The following is a 19,356-nucleotide window of genomic DNA, read 5'->3' on the forward strand; positions in this document are numbered from 1 at the left end:
TATCTGGTCACAGAACACGGGGCTTCCTGTTGGGTGTTGGTTTGAATCTGCCACAGAAAGAGATGACAGAAAGACAGAGACCAAGAGACACTTTATAAACCCTTCTTTAATTAGAACTGCTCATTGTCTTGTCGACTCTTCATACAGGTGGCTGTGCAGACTGCAGGCACTGCTCATATTGCATACTAGAGGGGGCGGGACCTGAGACAGGGGGCGGGACATGAGACAGGGGGCGGGACATTAGACAGGGGGCGGGACCTTAGACAGGCAGGGGTGCAAGCAGGGGGGGGTGGGGCTTAATATAAGGAGATGGGGCTTGATACAGAGAGGCGGGGCCAAATATAAGAAGGTGGGGCCTGATACAGGGAGGCGGGGCCTGATATAAGGATGGGGACCCTAATATCAGAATTGAGGGGCCTGATATAAGGAGTTGGGGCCTGATGGATGAAGGCGGGGCATAATACAAGGAAGTGGGGCCTGATGCAGAGGAGGCGGGGCCTAATACAGGGAGGTGGGGCCTGATGAAGGGGGGAGGGGCCTGGTTATCTTACAGGGGACAGAGAAACAGCCGTGCAATATGGGAAGGACCAATGCCTGGAAGGACATGGCAACATTAATTAATATCTACTCAGGACATGTCTCATGGTTACACCTGTTAGAAGACAATGGCTTTTATGAGGAAGGAGGTTGCTAAGGAAGTGTTCCTAAGGAAAAACTCTGGGTTTAAGACATGAATTCAAAATCTGCAAGAAGGACACTGGTTGAGAAAGAAACATCCAGGTACAACTTTTAAGAACCTGTGTTTGTGTGTGTGTGTAAGTGAATGAGAGAAAGTGTGTATGGGTGTGTGTGTGTATGTGCATGTATGTGTATGTGACCGTAAAAGATAACTGATGAAGGCAGGATAGTGACATCACTTGGGCCATTGCATTGATCACATAAACTACATCTCCCATGAAACACTTCAACAGAACATATGTGTTTTGATTGACACTTTGGGAGGAAAAAAACAACAGTAAAAAACATAAACAGAATCAACGGACTCGCAAAAAAGCAAACAACTGCATGCATAAGTCTGTCAAATATCTCCCAACTTTCTCCTTCCCTCCCTTTCTCTCAGTTCACCTCTCTCTTCCTCTACCTCCCTCCATCTTCTGTTCTCTCCAGGGGAGCGCCCCCATGCCCCAGCACTGCTGTGTGTCTCATGGAGAGATGGAGAGTAGAGATGAACCCTTGCATGGATGGACCCAACAGACAACCCCTTTGTCAAGGTAGCAAAGAGGAAAACCCTGAAATCCCTCGACAAGGCCTAGTTCCCGCTGCTGTTCACAAGAGTCAGCATCCCGGTCGCAGGCTCCCAGTGACCTGACGAGAGTCAGATACAGACGTCCACGTTTGTTCGATTCAAGATTGCTCCTCCTCGTCCCCCCGCCCCAGCCGACTGAACCTTTCCAAGATGGCGTCGTGGTTGAGGCGTCCCAGCCCTCCGTCCAGGGGGCACCCCTCCGCCAGGCTGTTCATGGGCGTGGGCGGGACCCACAGCTCCTCCTCCGTCCCACAATCCTCCGCTCCCTGCAGCCGGCGCCGGTGGTGTCGGGAGGCGGAGTAGACGCGGGGGCGGAGCTCCCCGTCCGTGCCCGGGGAGGACGATGGGTCGAAGTTGTCGTCGAGGTCCTCCCCCACCTCCCCATAATGCACCTGCCTTCTGTCCCACTCATGCAGGAAGTTTCTGAGGAAGGGGAGGAGCTTCTTACGGGAGGCCAAGGTGTTGCCCTGGTGATAGGCCTTTACGTCCTTATAAGGGCTGCTAACTGGTGATAGGCTGAGCGACGGGGATTGGGCGTGCTCCAAGGCTTGGCTCACCTGAGGAACACAGACACAACAGTAGCATAAAACAACAAATACACAAAACCTAAAACGGCAAAAACTCTCACCACCAAGAACAGCAAGAACTCACAACCTCGTCTAAAAAGAAACAGTAAGAACAAAGTCTAGGTTTCACATCAGACCTCCAGGCAGAACAGGCAGACTGCAGTACCCACCTCCTCCCTGTAGAGGGTGCTGGCGCTGTACACGGCCAGCTGGCGACACGGCTCGCTGCTGCCCTCACGGAAGGAGATTGTCATGGCGACCAGTGCGCCCAGGCGATGCTTGTGGCAAAACTCACAAAGCTCCTGCTGTAGGCTCCTCCTCTGAAGGAACATCTAGGGTTACACAACAACAAATTGAAGTTTACGTCAGTAAACTGGAGTAAACCATAACCAAAAGTGAATAACAATAAACAACAACATCAATGTAAGATGTGTAGGACATATATGTGAATACTGGCTGGTAAATGCTGATGGATCTAGGACGGGAGAATGGACCGGGTCTAACTTCCTCTAGAGACAGGGAGCAGGAAGTTACATACATCCAGGGTCATGTAGACGGTGCTGATGGCCAGATTCAGGTCCTCCCCTGAGATCTTCTTCATGTCCTTCATCAGTATCTGCTCTGTAGACAGACCTGCAACACACACACACAAACACACAAACACACATACTCAAGTGATACAGCTACAGGCTGAATACATACTGGCAACACATACACACACACACACACACAGTGGACCTAGTTTGAGGACAGAGTTTTGAGTTGAGTTCCAGCTCAACAGTTTGTGTGAGACCTAGCAGGGATAACAACCACAACCACATCCCAGCAGAGCCATAGAGGAGTCTCTTTCCATGGCTCTGCATCCCAGGCACCAGTGCTCCGGTCGTCTTCACCTGAGAAGTCAGCCCTGGCGCTCTGCAGGGACTGGAAGAGAGCGCCCCTCGGTGGCAGGTCTGGGAAGCGCGTCTCCAGGTAACAAGCCGCCTGGCTGTCCCTGGCTGTCACCTGGCCCGCCGCGGGCGCCATGTTCACACAGTCCAGCAGGATGGCACCTGGAAGCACACAGTCCCAGTGCATTATGGGAAATGCAGTTCACAACTTTTGTGATTGGTGCTGAACAGATTCATTCCCGGAAGCCCCAGGAAGGGGATTCGAAAAAGCAATGAGGGGCTGGTTTCCACGGAACTTGATGGAGGCTTCCATTGCTGCATTGCACCTATTGGTCTCCGGGGCGCTTTGGTTGCCAGGCAACATCCGCCATCTGAACACTCGGTAGGGGCAGCTGATGAGTTCTGTCCTCACCGTACAGCAGCAGGGCCAGCTGGGGGTCCAGAACCTCCGGTACTCGCAGCTGGATCCGCTCCGTCACCAAGGTAGCGCAGGAAGCCACCGTTTCCACGGCGACCCGACAGGAAGTGGAGGGCGTCCGCTCCAGGTGGTGGTGGTCGATAACCTCGACTACGGCTGCCTCCAGATCCCTGTCAGCCCTGGAGAGAGAGGGAGGGAGAGAAGAGAGACGGACGAGAGAGAAGGAGGAAATACTGTATGTTAGAGAGAGAAAGAGGGAAGGAGGAGAGAGAAGGAGGAAATACTGTCTGTTGGAGAGGAAGAGAGGATAGAGAGAGAAAGAGAGAGAAAGGAGAGAGACAAAGTGAGAGAAAGGAGAGAGAAAAAGAGAGAGAGCAGAGAGAAATAGAGGATAGAGAGAAAGAGAGAGGAGAGAGAGAAAGAGAGAGGAGAGAGAAAGAGCGAGGAGAGAAAAATAGAGGATAGAGAGAAAGAGGAGAGAGAGACAAAGAGAAAGAGGAGAGAGTGAAAGAGAGAGGAGGGAGAAATAGAGGCTAGAGAGAGAAAGACAGAGAGAAGAGAGGAGAAAGACAGAGGAGCGAGAAAGAGAGAGGAGAGAAAGAGAGAGGAGAGGGAGAGAGAAAGAGGCAGGGGAGAGACGGTAGAAAGGAAGTTGACGTGCTACAGATGCAGATGAGAGGGAGAGAGAGGGATACAGCGAAAGAAAGGGAAGAAGACAGAGAGTGAGAGGCAGAAGAGAGAGAGAGAGAGAGAGAGAGGGATAGACACTAGGTCCGCCGGTGACCTCTGACCTGGGGAGAACGTTGTGGTCCACCAGCGTGAGCGCCAGGCGCCTGTCTCCATGGAGACGAGCCAGGTCCAGCTGGTCTCGGAACACCAAGCTGTCCGGCGAGACTCCGCCCTCCCTGAGCAGGAGGACGCTGTCGGAGCGCAGGGGAAACTCCGCCCTCGGAATGTTCATCACCGCCACGGGGGTGCCATGGGGACGGGGGGAGGTCTGGGGGGGGCGACAGAAGATGTCAAGTTTGTTGACGTGTAAGAGAAAGGCGATGGAGGAAAGGTTTAAAAAAGGAGGGGAAAGCAGAAGGAGGAGCAGAGGAGGAGAGAAGGATACCTGATATCAAGGTGATGTAGACAGGAGAACTGTCTCTTTGCCTGTCTCTCAGCCAACTGTCTCTCTCATTGCCTATCTATGTCTCTCTCTCTCTCTCTCTCTCTCTCTCTGTTTGTCTGTCTGTCTGCTCTTTACCTATCTCTCTGTCTGTCGACCTGTCTGTCGTTCCCCCTCCCCTGTGGGGCTCTAGGGTATCTGACGCTGTGTGAATATTTCATGAGCAGAGAAGAAGAGCAGACTAGCCAAGACTGGTGGAGGACGACTGGATCGATGCGGCGATGAAAAGAAGAGAGAGAGAGGGGGAATAGAAAGAGAAGGAAAGAGAGAGAGAGAGAGAAAGGGTGGAAAAGGAGATGAAGAGAGTGACAGTTGCGGGCTTGTAAAGAGAGACAGTGGAGAGGGGTGAGGGAGAGAAAGGGGAATAGACCTATCCACAGGGCATAAAGTTGATTCTGTTGTCACTGGGGTATATGACCGCAATGACACGTCCCTTGTAGCCTCACCTGCCATCTAGACAAGGGAAGCAACAAAAGCTTGGCTGGACTGTTGGGTTTGGGACCGGGCCATGTAGATAGCTGGGCTGTTCAGTTTGGGTTTAGGCCAGAACAGTGTAGACAGCTAGACTGTTGGGTTTGGGACCGGGCCATGTAGATAGCTGGGCTGTTCAGTTTGGGTTTAGGCCAGAACAGTGTAGACAGCTAGACTGTTGGGTTTGGGACCGGGCCATGTAGATAGCTGGGCTGTTCAGTTTGGGTTTAGGCCAGAACAGTGTAGACAGCTAGACTGTTGGGTTTGGGACCAGGCCAGTGTGTTGTTCTGTGAGAGCTGACTAGATGGTGTGGAGCACAGTACTTCCGAACACTGACCTTCTGTGAACCACAGCCACTATTTATAGCTCTACATGATCACATCCCACAGTATACCAGAGACAGAGGTACATACACACACACACACACACACACACACACACACACACACACACACACACACACACACACACACAGAGTCTCATTTTAATTGAATGTAATCTTTGGAATGTAAGACACACCCAGACAGAGAGTAGTTTGAATTGACCACAGCTTGTTGCCCATTTGAAAGTTTGAGCTGCGTTTTCGTCCCTAAGAGACGATGGACTGAAACGGTTGCATGTCGGCGATTGGCTGAAACTGGGGGTTGAGAAGCAGTGATTGGCTGAACCTTGAGGTTCGGCGGAGGGAGCGGTCTTACACGGAACAGCAAGTAGGCGTAGGCCAGCGATGACACCATGGAGTCCAGGTCACATGACTCGCTGCCAAGGACAACGTGGATCCCAGAAGAGCCGTCCTGAGAACTGCCCTGCAGGAGAAGGGGGGAGGGAAGAAGGAGAGAGGAGGGAGGAAGGAGAGAGGGGAGTGAGGAAAGAGAGAGAGAGGTAGGGTGAAGGAGAGAGGAGGGAGGAAGGAGAGAGGGGAGTGAGGAAAGAGAGAGAGAGGTAGGGTGAAGGAGATAGGGAGGAAAGAGAGAGGGGAGTGAGGAAAGAGAGAGGTAGGATGAAGGAGATAGGGAGGAAAGAGAGAGGGGAGTGAGGAAAGAGAGAGAGAGGTAGGGTGAAGTGGATAGGGAGGAAAGAGAGAGGGGAGTGAGGAAAGAGAGAGAGAAGTAGGGTGAAGGAGATAGGGAGGAAAGAGAGAGGGGAGTGAGGAAAGAGAGAGAGAAGTAGGGTGAAGGAGATGGGGAGGAAAGAGAGAGAGAGGTAGGGTGAAGGAGATAAGGAGGAAAGAGAGAGGGGAGTGAGGAAAGAGAGAGAGGTAGGGTGAAGGAGACAGGGAGGAAAGAGAAAGGGGAGTGAGGAAAGAGAGAGAGAAGTAGGGTGAAGGAGATGGGGAAGAAAGAGAGAGAGAGGTAGGGTGAAGGAGATAAGGAGGAAAGAGAGAGGGGAGTGAGGAAAGAGAGAGAGGTAGGGTGAAGGAGACAGGGAGGAAAGAGAGAGGGGAGTGAGGAAAGAGAGAGGGGTAGGGTGAAGGAGATAGGGAGGAGGGACGGAGGGTGTTTAGGGGAGAGAAAGCAGGGGTGGGAGTGGTAAAAAGGAAGGGAGAAGGTCAAAGGGCACACAAGAAGAAAACATGATAAACCAAACCAGGCCAAACCCAATCTTAGCCCTACTGTGATTAACCTACACTACCCAATCAATGCTGACCAGGCTATCAACCTCAATCTTTATTTCATATCTCCTCTCTTTTCCACTCCTCTCTTCCTGCTCTCTCAATTCCTTTCCTCCCTCTCATCTCTTCACCTAGCCTACAACATCCCCTCCTCTTATCCGCTCTCCCCTGCTCTCCTCTCTTTTCCTCCGCCTCTCTCCTCCCCCATGTCCAGCATCCCTGTCACCTCCCATCAGCCTTAGCAGCCAGCAGATCCTGGTGAGGCATGACGGAGGGGAGGGGAGCAAGGGAGGGGAGCAAGACGAGGGAAATAGGACGAGCAAGGGAACAATAAGGAAGGGAAAAGCAGAGATGAGGGGAGGGAGGATAGGGATGGAGGGACAGGGGGGGAAATAATGGACAGGACAAGCTACAGAGAAAGATCAAGAGGGAGATAGAGAGGAGGGGGAGAGAGATAGAGATAGAGAGAGTGAGAGTGAGAGTGAGAGTGAGAGTGCGAGAGAGAGAGAGAGAGAGAGAGAGAGAGTGCGAGAGAGAGAGAGAGAGAGAGAGAGAGAGAGAGAGAGAGTGTGAGAGAGTCGCTGGCTTGCTAGGCTATAATTAACTCTGAAGTGTAAGTTCAACTGACAGGCGGATCTTTGTCTGTTGGATATACTACACTGTGCTTCTCAACAGCTGGAGTATGATTGTAGTACTCTCACAGCTGAAGGGTTTACTAATGTAGTATTCTCACAGCTAGAATACTCTACGGTACAATATTACTGTGGCCATTTTAAGGGACAAGGGCAAACATACAGACACACAGAAATAGCTCGGCTGTGTGTGAACTGGGCTGGTGGAAGAGAGGAGGGATGGAGGGATGGCTGAGGAGGGAATATGAAAATGGGACATGGAGGACAGGAGGAGGGATCTCCATCGCCTCTTCTTGTACAGGAGGGGACCGTGTAGAGGGCATGCCCGTGGTACAGCCACGGCACCTTTGCGTGAAGCAAGGGTACTAGACATCAAGGAGACCCCTCTTCTGGGTTCTGCGACCCCTCGGGTGGAACGCTCACGCTGAAACAATGATCCTGCTTACACAAGACGCGCTTCTTGTTTTCCCTTTCTCTCTCTCCTTTGTTCTCGGCTCTCTCTCAAACCTTTTCTCTATCTGTTTCTCCCTCTCTCTATACTTCTTTGTCTCTAAGTGCCTCTTATAGTCTTCTTCTATGTGGTCGATGTAAACACAGCCCTGCCCTTCCGGTTGTCTCTCATCCCTCTCTGGATGGATGGATGGATGAGCGGACAGATGGACGGAGGTGGGGGTGCTCAAACAGCCGAAGAGGAGGGGAGGTGGGGATTTAGAGTAAAGGAGGAGAGGAGAAGGGGAGAGGAGGACAACAGTAAATCTCTCCCGTCCCTAATATCCTTATTTGGATCCAGAGATAGTCAGGGGGGGGGGGGAAATGAACGCCATTCTGCCGCCCGCTGGGATGGAGATTCGCCCTGGCGATAAGACAACAAGTTAGCTCGCTCGCGTTGCCAAGGGCAACCTGCAGATCAACATCGGGAGTGGTCGTCCATGCAAGAAAGCTCTAACGCAAAACAGTCGCGGCTAAATTGAGACGGGCCAGGAATACAGAGACCTGCTGTGTGTGTGTGTGATGACCCAGACACAAACAAGTGGTTTATAAGGGAACACACAGAAACATCTGATAAAAGCCAGACAGAGGACAGAAGGGAGGGAGGGAGGGAGGGAGGGAGGGAGGGAGGGAGGGAGGGAGGGAGGGAGGGAGGGAGGGAGGGAGGGAGGGAGGGAGGGAGGGAGGGAGGGAGGGAGGGAGGGAGGGAGGGAGGGAGGGAGGGAGGGAGGGAGGGAGGGAGGGTGGGAGGGAGGGAGGGAGGGAGGGAGGGAGGGAGGGAGGGAGGGAGGGAGGGAGGGAGGGAGGGAGGGAGGGAGGGAGGGAGGGAGGGAGGGAGGGAGGGAGGAAGGAAGGAAGGAAGGAAGGAAGGAAGGAAGGAAGGAAGGAAGGAAGGAAGGAAGGAAGGAAGGAAGGAAGGAAGGAAGGAAGGAAGGAAGGAAGGCTTTTCTACAGTATTGGAGCAGGGCCTGCAAAACTGCATGAGCAATGACAGGAAGGGTAATACAGAATATTCATTAAAGACCTATCTAAAAGTAAATCCCAGTTTAGGAGGGAGGGATAACAAGAGGTTGTTCAGTTGAGTGCTGTGCTTGTGAAACCAGCACTTAAACTATGAGGGGACAGAGGGGCTAAGTAGTGCTAAAAGCTCTCAGCGGGGGGAGAGGTAGAGAGCCTTCCCAGTGGGCAAACAGCACTTCACATTTCAACAACAAAGTGCTGTATCATCCTGAATGAGTCAGGAAAGTTAAGGGCTTTCAAAACAGCCCAGACTGGTAGTGTTTATCTGTCTGGCACAGACAGTATTTAGGTAGTAGGTACATATCATTAGAGAACGAGTGACTGAATTTGGTCTGTTTTCAGTTCACAGTTTGAGGTTATACAGAGTGACTACAGTTGTGGCCATACGTTTTGGCAATGACAAATGTTGTGTTTTGCAAAGTTTGCTGGTTCAGTATTTGAGGAAACATTTTCACATGTTTCTATAGAACATTGGAATACAATAAGGCACATTTCATATTTCAAAATGTTCAATATATGCAAATAGTCCCCTCTTTTACAGCGGTCAATCTGCTCTTAAACTCCAGTCAGAATGATAGAGTGATTTCACCTGGCTAGAACTCGTTCACACTTTCCCCTGTGCTGATGATATGACTTAGTGACATTATGTCAGCAGTCATTTTATGCCAAGGCCCGGCAAGCTTTGCAAACACTAAATGTATGTCGCTCCCAATACTTTTGGCCACGGCTGTACTATGGAGAAAAACAACTGTGAAACCAGAAACCTGCTCTGGAACCCTGACTTTTATAGACCTTTACAGAGCTGTGTAGTGCTATCCTACACGCTTCCTAGAGCTGCCATAAAGGCTTCCTAGAGCAGTTGTAATGCTTCATAGAACCGTCTCCGGGTTTTATAGAGCTGCCCTTATCTAGACAATTCATACAAAACTATGTAGAGCAGCATAAAGGCTTCATAGAGCAGTCTGCAGCCTTTGTAATGGTGTGTTAAGACTTCATTGAGCTCCCAATAAGGCTTCATAAAGCTTCTTCTTTCTTTTTTTTTTTACAAGAGGTGACCTAAACAGCAGGTACTATAGAGCAATTATTGTTCTGAAGTCGTCCCATAGAAACAGTACTACAAATAATAATGTACAGTCATAATAATTTGTTAACTTAACACACACTTTTATCCAATGAGACATTAAGGGGGGATTGGAACATTGGAACTCTTGCTTTGCAGGAAAATGTAGACAAATGCTCTCCCACTATTCCCATCCCCACATCAATCTAGTATCCAAGCCTGCCTGCCTGCCTGCCTGCCTGCCTGCCTGCCTGCCTGCCTGCCTGCCTGCCTGCCTGCCTGCCTGCCTGCCTGCCTGCCTGCCTGCCTGCCTGCCTGCCTGCCTGCCTGCCTGCCTGCCTGCCTGCCTGCCTGCCTGCCTGCCTGCCTGCCTGCCTGCCTGCCTGCCTGCCTGCCTGCCTGCCTGCCTGCCTGCCTGCCTGCCTGCCTGCCTGCCTGCCTGCCTGCCTGCCTGCCTGCCTGCCTGCCTGCCTGCCTGCCTGCCTGCCTGCCTGCCTGCCTGCCTGCCTGCCTGCCTGCCTGCCTGCCTGCCTGCCTGCCTGCCTGCCTGCCTGCCTGCCTGCCTGCCTGCCTGCCTGCCTGCCTGCCTGCCTGCCTGCCTGCCTGCCTGCCTGCCTGCCTGCCTGCCTGCCTGCCTGCCTGCCTGCCTGCCTGCCTGCCTGCCTGCCTGCCTGCCTGCCTGCCTGCCTGCCTGCCTGCCTGCCTGCCTGCCTGCCTGCCTGCCTGCCTGCCTGCCTGCCTGCCTGCCTGCCTGCCTGCCTGCCTGCCTGCCTGCCTGCCTGCCTGCCTGCCTGCCTGCCTGCCTGCCTGCCTGCCTGCCTGCCTGCCTGCCTGCCTGCCTGCCTGCCTGCCTGCCTGCCTGCCTGCCTGCCTGCCTGCCTGCCTGCCTGCCTGCCTGCCTGCCTGCCTGCCTGCCTGCCTGCCTGCCTGCCTGCCTGCCTGCCTGCCTGCCTGCCTGCCTGCCTGCCTGCCTGCCTGCCTGCCTGCCTGCCTGCCTGCCTGCCTGCCTGCCTGCCTGCCTGCCTGCCTGCCTGCCTGCCTGCCTGCCTGCCTGCCTGCCTGCCTGCCTGCCTGCCTGCCTGCCTGCCTGCCTGCCTGCCTGCCTGCCTGCCTGCCTGCCTGCCTGCCTGCCTGCCTGCCTGCCTGTCTGTCTGTCTGTCTGTCTGTCTGTCTGCCTGTCTGTCTGTCTGTCTGTCTGCCTGGGAGAGAGAGGGAGGCTGGCAGAGTGTCACTCCTCGAAGGATGCATCCTCGTAGGAGACGCCTTGCACCCTTGCCAAGACAGGAAGGATGGAGGATGCATCATGGTGGAATAGAATGTGATGAGCTGGATGTGTATAAATGCCATGAAATGTCAAGAGCTTTGGAAGAGGCTTTTCCCCCTGCATGCCGCTCTCTCTCCTTCTCTGTCTCACTCTCATTCTGTCTCTCAGATCTAACAGTCCTACCACGTGACATCATTAACACCCAAGGCCTGTGTCGAGTCACATGACCCTGATGTAAAGGGGAGTGCAGTGAAATGTATAGACAGCATGAGAGGCCCAGGCAGCTGTTACAAGGCTGCAATTTCCTAAGGATTCTTGGTGGGCTTGCTTGAATGCACACGCAAACACAGCAGACACTCACACAAGCACACACACTTACTTTCTCACTCTCTCTCTCTCTCACACACACACACACACACACAGACAGACACACACACAAACACAGAGACATTCTCCATGCCTTTTCTCTGCATCCTACCAACCACCCCCCCCAATTAGCTGCGGTAAAAGACAACTACTGTGTCCTAGTTCCTCGCGCTGACTTCTCCCTGAAGGGTGCACTTCTGCGCGCTCCAAGTCCGATGTTGCCCTAAGCATTCAGCTCGAGCCATGCTACATTCATAATAAGATGCTTTATAAGTATTCCCTTTCAAGCGCACACAAGTAAAAAAACTAAATATGTAAGATGAGTTTCAAAGATATACTTTGCAAAAAAGGATACATAGAATTATTTTCCAAGATTGCACAATGCATGCGCACGTCCACTGTGGCTTCTCAGTTTGTGTTTGCAACCCACCAAGGCTGGCGCGTGACAGATAGCCCTCGCTCGCGGTGTTAAGTGTACTCCTTCTGGTGCTAAAGTCATATAAGGGATTCCTGTACAATTCGAGTCTTGTCAAAGTGTTAATGTTTCATCTCTCCTTACCTTCACTGCAGCACTGCAACTCTGTAGAAACTCCTCCATTTTCGCCTGAGCAGGACACGCTTGGGATATTCAGAATAACAGTTTTATTTTCGGTGAGTGTCCTCTGCAGAAACTTGACAGATATCTAACGGGGTGAGAGCTGGGAGAGAGAAGAGGGTGAGGGGGACGGAGTCTTCTGCGGTGCTGTTGTAGCTATCATGTGTGAAAAGTGGGCGTGTTCACCCCCCGGTGAATATTCCCCCCAAAATTGTCACAACCACTGATCCCCAAAACAATCTACCCGTAGTTGCACCGTTAACGTCCGTACGACCAACCCTGTTGTAGATTCAAAGCCATCGGATGAGTGTAATCACGACTCGACGTGCACGCTCATTTGCAGTGGCCGTTAAACGTCGTGACATCATTGTTTACCCACCGTGGTTTCCGGATGTGGAGTACACGCATTTGATGTTACGAACGAGGAATGTAAATAGCATGGTCATCTGTCTGTCAGCGAAGCTTGAAAACGTGGACTAGTTAGTCCGATCCTTTTTTTGTGCGTATGTTATTCTTGATGAACCTAGCTAACAGCAAGGCGAGTCTTCAAACAAGTGGGTAATTTGCGGTGTCGGAAGTGGCTTTATGGTGAGTTGTTTTCTGTCAGCATCAGCGTTAAGCTAGCTGGCTAGCCCAGAAGCTAGAGCTAGCTAGCTTTACCTAACCTAGTACCAGCTAGTATGTAAACTATTGAGTCAGGGAGGTATCTTGCCAGCTGTTGCTTAATCAGTAATGTTGGAACATCATGTTTCTTTCGTAAGGTTTGGCTCCATCAGGATGGTTTACATTAACAATTCGTAGCACACATTTTTAGCTATATGTTGTTGTTACAGTAGTTTTGTCAAGCAAATGTATATCTACGATCTGGCGTTGAATTTATAATTGAAATTAGTTCATGGATTGTAACTTCCAGCTGTAATCACCATTAAGAATCACGTTTTTGTAAATTTTACATTGTTGAATTTGTTGTGCCTTTCATTACAGGTCTGTTATCACCGAATATGGTCACGCACGAAAAGTACGTTCTTGTTAGTTAGCTCTCATTTTCGGACAAAGCAGAATTCAGCCTAACCATTCACCAGTTCGCAACCTGGTGAAATCCTACCTAGTCATCACTGTCACGAAGTAAAAACCAAGGGAAGAGTCTGACTACCACTGTACGGTGACCTGTGCGTTGACGAAACAAACTCGGACACTATCTAACATTCATCTGAGGCATTATTTGATTCTGAACAGAAGACACTGCGTAGTTGGCAAGAGACTAAGGTCAAACACCATTTGGCCGATTCCATGTTTATGGTTGTTCACTCTGGTTGTTGTGTTGCCTGAAGCTACTGAACGATATTATTTGACTGGGAGCTTTAAGCATATTCAAACCTACCTACCTTCTTCCTGTAACATGAACACGGAAAGTCTGCCTTGTCTCGTTGAAGGCTGATATTTTGTGATAATATTTCTGGAATACCTACTTTTTTCTGTCACAAACCTGTTTTTGTATATGCAGTGAATCTTGAGTCTCTCTGTCAAAAAGAGAGCTCTGTCACCTGGGATCCCAAACTTGACTTGAGAGCAAATGGGCCTTTTTATGAAGTCCTTTGTACAAGCCTCTGTCTAATGTGACTCCCAGAAGTAGCGAAAGTCAAGTCACCCCTGTCCTGCCCTTGCTCTGCCAAACAAGGGAGCTCCTCAGGAATGCAGCAGTGACAGAAACAGCGCTCCCTCAAGGTAAAAACCCTGTCCGACACTGCCAGGTCACCTCCCAAACGCCACTAATCTCGTGTAACGGGCTCTGCGAGACGTTTGTTTTGGGTGTTTTTGCAGCCTTTTCTTCGCTCTCAGAGGGTAGTCTTTGAAGCCGACTTGGCCTTAATTTTTAATCTCTGGACAACTAAGTGCTACGGTCAGGATGTCAGACGCCAGCAATGGTAGAGTGGGTGGGGAGTTACTGAGCGTGTGCAAAGAGGACCTTCAACTGGCATCCACCCAGGCCAAAGACGGAAGCCTTCCACCAGCAGTCTCCACGGCGACGGAAGACTCCACCTCCTTGGTGGATCTCCCGGGTTACGAAAACCCAGTCAAACTTCCCCCGGCCTCTAAAACCCCTCTGGTGGAGGCGGAGGGCCCGGGTAAACCTGGGGAAACTACAACTCCAGCCCAGGAAACTACAACTCCCACTCCAGCCAAGGAAACAACAACTCCCGTGTCTGAAAACGGCGCACCCCAGGAGGAAGAGAAGAAGGGGGTGGAGGAGGAGGAGCGCTCCCAGTCCCAGACCACGCTCGGAGGCTCACAGGACCTGGGCCCGTCCTCCGACTCCGCCTCCTTCTCCATCCCTAGCCTGGAGCTCTCGGACATCACCCCTGGGAACTCCCTGGACGAACCCCTGTCCTCCTCCTACTCAGCCCTGGGCGTGGAGGGGCGCTCCCCCTCCGCAGACGCTCCCTGCCTGGGGGAGGAAGAAGCCCTGACGGGGGCTGGACCTGGGTTCACCTCCGCCCCTGCAGTTCCCCCACCGGCCACAGGGGGTGCCACAGCTGCCCCGGAGCCCGAGCCTGCGGCGCCTGCCTACTATTTTGTGAAGTGGATCACGTGGAAGGAGAAGAAGACGCCCATCATCACGCAGAGCGAGAACGGGCCCTGCCCCCTGCTGGCCATCATGAATACCCTGTTCCTCAGGTGGAAGGTATGCTCACTCGCATTAGCATTAGCGCTCGCCACAATTATCAGACACATGATCACAGGTTATCGTTAACATTAGCATGCTACCATTATGAGACACATTATCAGTAGAATACATCGACATACACTTTATCGTGCATTACTGTTAGCACAATCAAACATTAGCAGTACCACACTTTTCTTAATGCACGCTTTATCATGTATTCTCACTAACATTTTCACCTTATCCTTAGCGTATGTAAACATCACTAGTATCAGACTGGCCCAAACTAAGTGTTGTCAGATAGTTATTTAAGCTGTGAGGTTAGTGGTTTGGGTGTGGAACATAGCTTGAATCAACACACCTCTATCCTCGGATTGACGTGTACTGTGCTCTGTTCCCAGGCAAAGCTACCTGCCCAGACAGAAGTAATCACCACAGAGGACCTGATGGCCCACCTAGGTGAGGGAGCGGAGATGGAGGCCTGGGTTGTCTTGACTCCCATGTGGTCTCTGTAACAGTAGAAGGAGTGCGTTGTCTTGGCTCTGACTCACTCTGGGGTTAGGCCGCAGGATGCTCAGTTCTGTCACGGTTGACTCAGCCGAAGGAAACATGCCTCGTGTGCATTAACCACACACTTTTGATACTAAACTGATAGCAACAGCTGTAAGATAAGGAGTCCACATTCCTGACTGGGGTTAGTGTGCATTTGAGGTTAATGCTTAATTTCTAACAGTGTGTATTTGTGTGTGTGTGTGTGTGACAGGAGAATGTGTGTTATCTGTCAAGCCCAGAGAGAAGGCAGAAGGCATGGAGCTGAACTTCCAGCAGGTATTTAACACATAAACACTCCAGACCAGCGGCTGTTTACTCTGCTGTTAATAGGACCGGAATCAACCAGAGGGAGAGAGAGAAGGGGGGGGTGAGAGAAAGTGAGAAGGTCAGAAGGGAAGAAGAGACATTAGGAGACATGAGAGAAGGAGAGGTCGAGAAAGAGAAGAGGGGAGGAGAGAGGGATATATATATATATATATATATATATATATATATATATATATATATATATATATATATATATATATATATATATATATATATATATATATATATATATATATATATATATATATATATATATATATATATATATAAATGGAGGATGAGGGAGAGAAAGGGAGGTAGAAATTGTGTGGGTGAAGGTGATAAGACAAACAGTATTTCCGGTATTTTCAAACTTAGCAGTGTTACCCACCTACTCCCTGTGCACGACCAACATAAAACCACTTATCCTTATAAAGTATGTGTATCCTCTAATAATGTCTCTGTGTGTGTGTGTATGTGCCCTGGGGTGTGTGTGTGTGCCCTGGGGTGTGTGTGTGTTAACCTGGGGTGTGTGTGTGTTCCAGAACATGAGTGATGCCATGGCAGTCCTTCCCAAACTGTCAACAGGTCTGGATGTCAACGTGCGTTTCACAGGCGTTACTGACTTCGAGTACACCCCAGAATGCATTGTGTTTGACTTGCTCAACATCCCGCTGTACCACGGCTGGCTGGTTGACCCACAGGTACGAGCTTTCACAATAAGAGTCCTCCTGAGGGATTTCCACAATAAAAGTCCCACTACAAGTATTTTCCCATTTAACAGTCCTTTCTTGTCTTTTCACAGTAAATGTCCTCTAGAGTAATAATACTGTATCTTCTTGTCTCTCCTCAGAGTCCAGAGATGGTGTCAGCTGTGGGGAAGCTGAGCTATAACCAGCTGGTGGAGAAGATCATTGACTACAAACACTCAACAGACAGTAACCGCGTCAGTGAAGGTGACCTTTCGCCTTTGAACCCTGACCCTGTCCTGACCCAAATCCTTCTGACCCTTCCCTAATCCACCGTGACCCCCGACCCCCCCCCCCCACTGTGACCCCGTGTCCCCAGGTCTGGTGTCGGAGCAGTTCCTGGAGTCCACGGCCACCCAGCTGTCGTACCACGGCCTGTGTGAGCTCAACGCCACCGCCTCCGAGGGGGAGATCTCCGTCTTCTTCAGGAACAACCACTTCAGCACCATGATCAAGCACAAGGTGTGTGTGTGTGTGTCTGTGTGTGTTCCTGGTGGGTGTGTTTGTGCGTCAGCACCCTTGACCTCTGCCCCCCCCGGCCCTCAGGGTCACCTGTACCTACTGGTGACGGACCAGGGCTTCCTGCAGGAGGAGGGGCTGGTGTGGGAGAGCCTCCACAACGTGGAGGGGGACGGGAACTTCTGCGACTCCGACTTCCGCCTCTGCCACCCCCCCCAGCGGCCCCTGGCCCCGCCCGTCTCCCTGCCCAGCCCGCAGCAGCAGCAGAGGCAGATCGACCAGGTCAGGCTACAGGCTACAGTGACGCTAATGCTAATGGGACAGCAGTGAAAAGGAGAAGGACAATAACACCAGTCTTTGTTCTTTGGTTCTCTTTGTGTGTGTGTGTGTGTGTGTGCGCGTGCCACTTTGTGTGGCTGTGTGTGTGTGTGTGCTTGCCTGTTTTGTATGCGTGTGTGTGTGTGTGTGTCTGGGTGTTGGTTTGTGCGTGTGTGCGTACCTGTGTGTGTGTGTGTGTCCAGGATTACCTGGTAGCCATGTCTCTCCAGCAGGCCCAGGGAGAGGCCCCGGGGCCCCTCAGTGACCTGGAGCTAGCTCGCCAGCTGCAGGAGGAGGAGTACCAACAGCAGCAGCAGCAGCAGCAGCAGCAGCAGGAGCAGCAGGGCCCCTCCCAGCCCCACACACAGCAGGTGAAGACATGTCTCGGCCCAACACAGACACCTCCCTGACGCGCACACTAGACCGGCCCCGCTCCGCTACCATGCCGTCACTGGTGTCGACACGGTTGTTTGTCTGTTTTCCCTTCCAGGTCAGAGGTCAAGCTTCGGGTCAACAGGGAGGATCGAGAAGACGAGAGAAGGACTCGGACTGTGTCATACTATAGACCTCCTCACCCCTCTCTCCTCACCCCTCCGCCTCACACTGCCCCCCCCCCCCCCCTTACCAGCCCCGCCCAGGCATGCTCAGTCCTGTCCTTTGCTGCCCAGCAACCAGTCTGTAACCAGGCCGTCTGCCACCAGTTAGTCTTTTACCAGGCAGTCAGTAACCAGGCAGTCAGTCTGTCACTATGCAGTCAGTCTGTCGCTATGTAGTCAGTCTGTGACTAGGCAGTTGGTAACCAGGAAGTCAGTAACCAGGCAGTCAGTCTGTAACCAGTTAGTCTGTGACCAGGCAGTTGGTAACCAGGCAATCAGTAACCAGGCAGTCAGTCTGTCAGCAGGTAGTCTGTGACCAGGCAGTTGGTAACCAGGCAGTCAGTAACCAGGCAGTCAGTCAGTCACCAGGTAGTCTGTGACCAGGCAGTTGGTAACCAGGCAGTCAGTAACCAGGCAGTCAGTCAGTCACCAGGTAGTCTGTGACCAGGCAGTTGGTAACCAGGCAGTCAGTAACCAGGCAGTCAGTCAGTCACCAGGCTAGCTGGATGTACGTCAGGCTTCAGGAGACCTTGAGTGCTGGCGGTGTGAGGGAGAGACCGGGGGGATGTGGGCCAGGATGGCGGTGCTGGAGCCTGGATCTGATGTCACCCTCTCCTGGGGCCTGGATGCCTCTCTGCTCACAAGCGTGCTAAGAAGGTGGAGACGCTCACGCTTGTTGGGTTCAATATTGGAGCACAACCAATCTCACCAACACCCTCCCCCTCTCTCTACCCCCCCCCCCCCCCCACCCTGTCCACTCCATGTCACCTTCTCAATGCCTCACCCACCCTGTCGATCACACTCCCACCATTCCACCCAACTCCACCCCCATCCCTCCCCACCCCCTCTCTCCCGCTCCACCCTCGAGGTCCCAGTCCATCAGCCCTGTCTGGCTCGTGTCAGTCAGGGCTGCCCCGGTCCAGTCAGGGTTTAAGAAGAGGAGCTGTCCTGTCCAGGAGGGATCTACTATGTCAACATTCCTGCCCCCCCCCCCCTCCAACCCCCACTCCTACCCCCCCCTCCACCACCACCTGAGGGATGCACCCAGTGCCCTGCTAAAGTGCTTTAACACATCTAAATTACCGGGGGGGTAAAAGTACTTTAACACATAAAGATGATCTGCAAGTGGATTTTAACATGCTAAAGTGCATCAATATGCTAGAGTACTTTGATAATGCGTAAGGGGGGGAGGGGGGGTACATGCTGAAGGGGTGTTGGGTCCTGCAAGGTGATCTGTCGCCCCCGTGTGGCGGGCTGAGGGAGCGCGGCGGTCGGTCACCTCGTAAATATGCAAGAGAGAGCGGAGATCTGGGAGGTGTTTTCATAGTGTCGTGAGGACAGCTAGCTCAGTCACGACGCTTTGTTGTGGGTGTTTGTGATTATTGTCGTTGTTGAAGGATTGTAGCAGTTATAAAGATGCAATTGTGGACCTTTACTGTCAAATGAAGTGTATAGCAGATCTAGTACACTGTAAAGTGTACACGTCCAGCACAGGAAGGATGCAAACCGCAATCCTGCACTATTCAACAGAAAGTGGACAAGTGCACACTTGAGGAGGAAGGCAGCTGGGCCTTATTAGTAGCTTTAGGGGAGGGGCTTTATGGGAGGGGGAGGGGCTTACAGCAACACTAGACCACACCCACTTATCGCCAAGTCTTAATTGCCGCCACCTATTTTTGCTTTGTATGTATTTAATGTTATGATGTCACCACGTCAGTAAAGGAAAATCGAAACTATCCTGGGATCTGGGGTCTTTTTGGTGTGTCTGTGTGTGTGTGAGAGAGAGAGAACAGCTTTGTTTGATGTTGTGGGTTCATGACACTGACAGGCTGTGCTCTGAGCTGGAGGTCTGT

The 19,356-nt window shown here is 51.9% G+C and overlaps 2 protein-coding genes across 4 annotated transcripts; one reads left to right on the plus strand and one right to left on the minus strand.

The window, feature by feature from the left end:
- Window positions 1-88: 88 nt before the first annotated feature.
- LOC146295020 (exopolyphosphatase PRUNE1-like) lies at window positions 89-12,191 on the minus strand. Of its 3 annotated transcripts, XM_084695701.1 has the most exons (9): window positions 12,106-12,191; window positions 11,826-11,964; window positions 5,522-5,629; window positions 3,972-4,177; window positions 3,175-3,359; window positions 2,766-2,924; window positions 2,411-2,505; window positions 2,043-2,204; window positions 89-1,863 (listed from the first exon to the last, which is right to left on the minus strand). In XM_084695701.1, the coding sequence occupies exons 2-9, from the start codon at window positions 11,862-11,864 to the stop codon at window positions 1,405-1,407; spliced, it is 1,413 nt and encodes a 470-aa protein (XP_084551827.1). In that variant the 5' UTR covers window positions 11,865-11,964; window positions 12,106-12,191; the 3' UTR covers window positions 89-1,404. The 3 variants fall into 3 exon arrangements, with proteins under 3 accessions (XP_084551827.1, XP_084551826.1, XP_084551828.1); XM_084695700.1 differs by having other exon boundaries at window positions 11,826-12,162; XM_084695702.1 differs by lacking the exon at window positions 5,522-5,629 and having other exon boundaries at window positions 11,826-12,163.
- A 106-nt stretch (window positions 12,192-12,297) lies between these two features.
- On the plus strand, window positions 12,298-19,239 carry mindy1 (MINDY lysine 48 deubiquitinase 1). Its single transcript, XM_084695699.1, has 10 exons — window positions 12,298-12,449; window positions 12,846-14,544; window positions 14,925-14,982; window positions 15,287-15,351; window positions 15,927-16,085; window positions 16,235-16,337; window positions 16,450-16,592; window positions 16,677-16,871; window positions 17,111-17,278; window positions 17,398-19,239. The coding sequence occupies exons 2-10, from the start codon at window positions 13,768-13,770 to the stop codon at window positions 17,470-17,472; spliced, it is 1,743 nt and encodes a 580-aa protein (XP_084551825.1). The 5' UTR covers window positions 12,298-12,449; window positions 12,846-13,767; the 3' UTR covers window positions 17,473-19,239.
- Window positions 19,240-19,356: the final 117 nt, after the last annotated feature.

This window comes from Hypomesus nipponensis, chromosome 4 (genome assembly GCF_054491055.1).
Source record: "Hypomesus nipponensis isolate SF chromosome 4, ASM5449105v1, whole genome shotgun sequence".
Taxonomy (NCBI): domain Eukaryota; kingdom Metazoa; phylum Chordata; class Actinopteri; order Osmeriformes; family Osmeridae; genus Hypomesus; species Hypomesus nipponensis.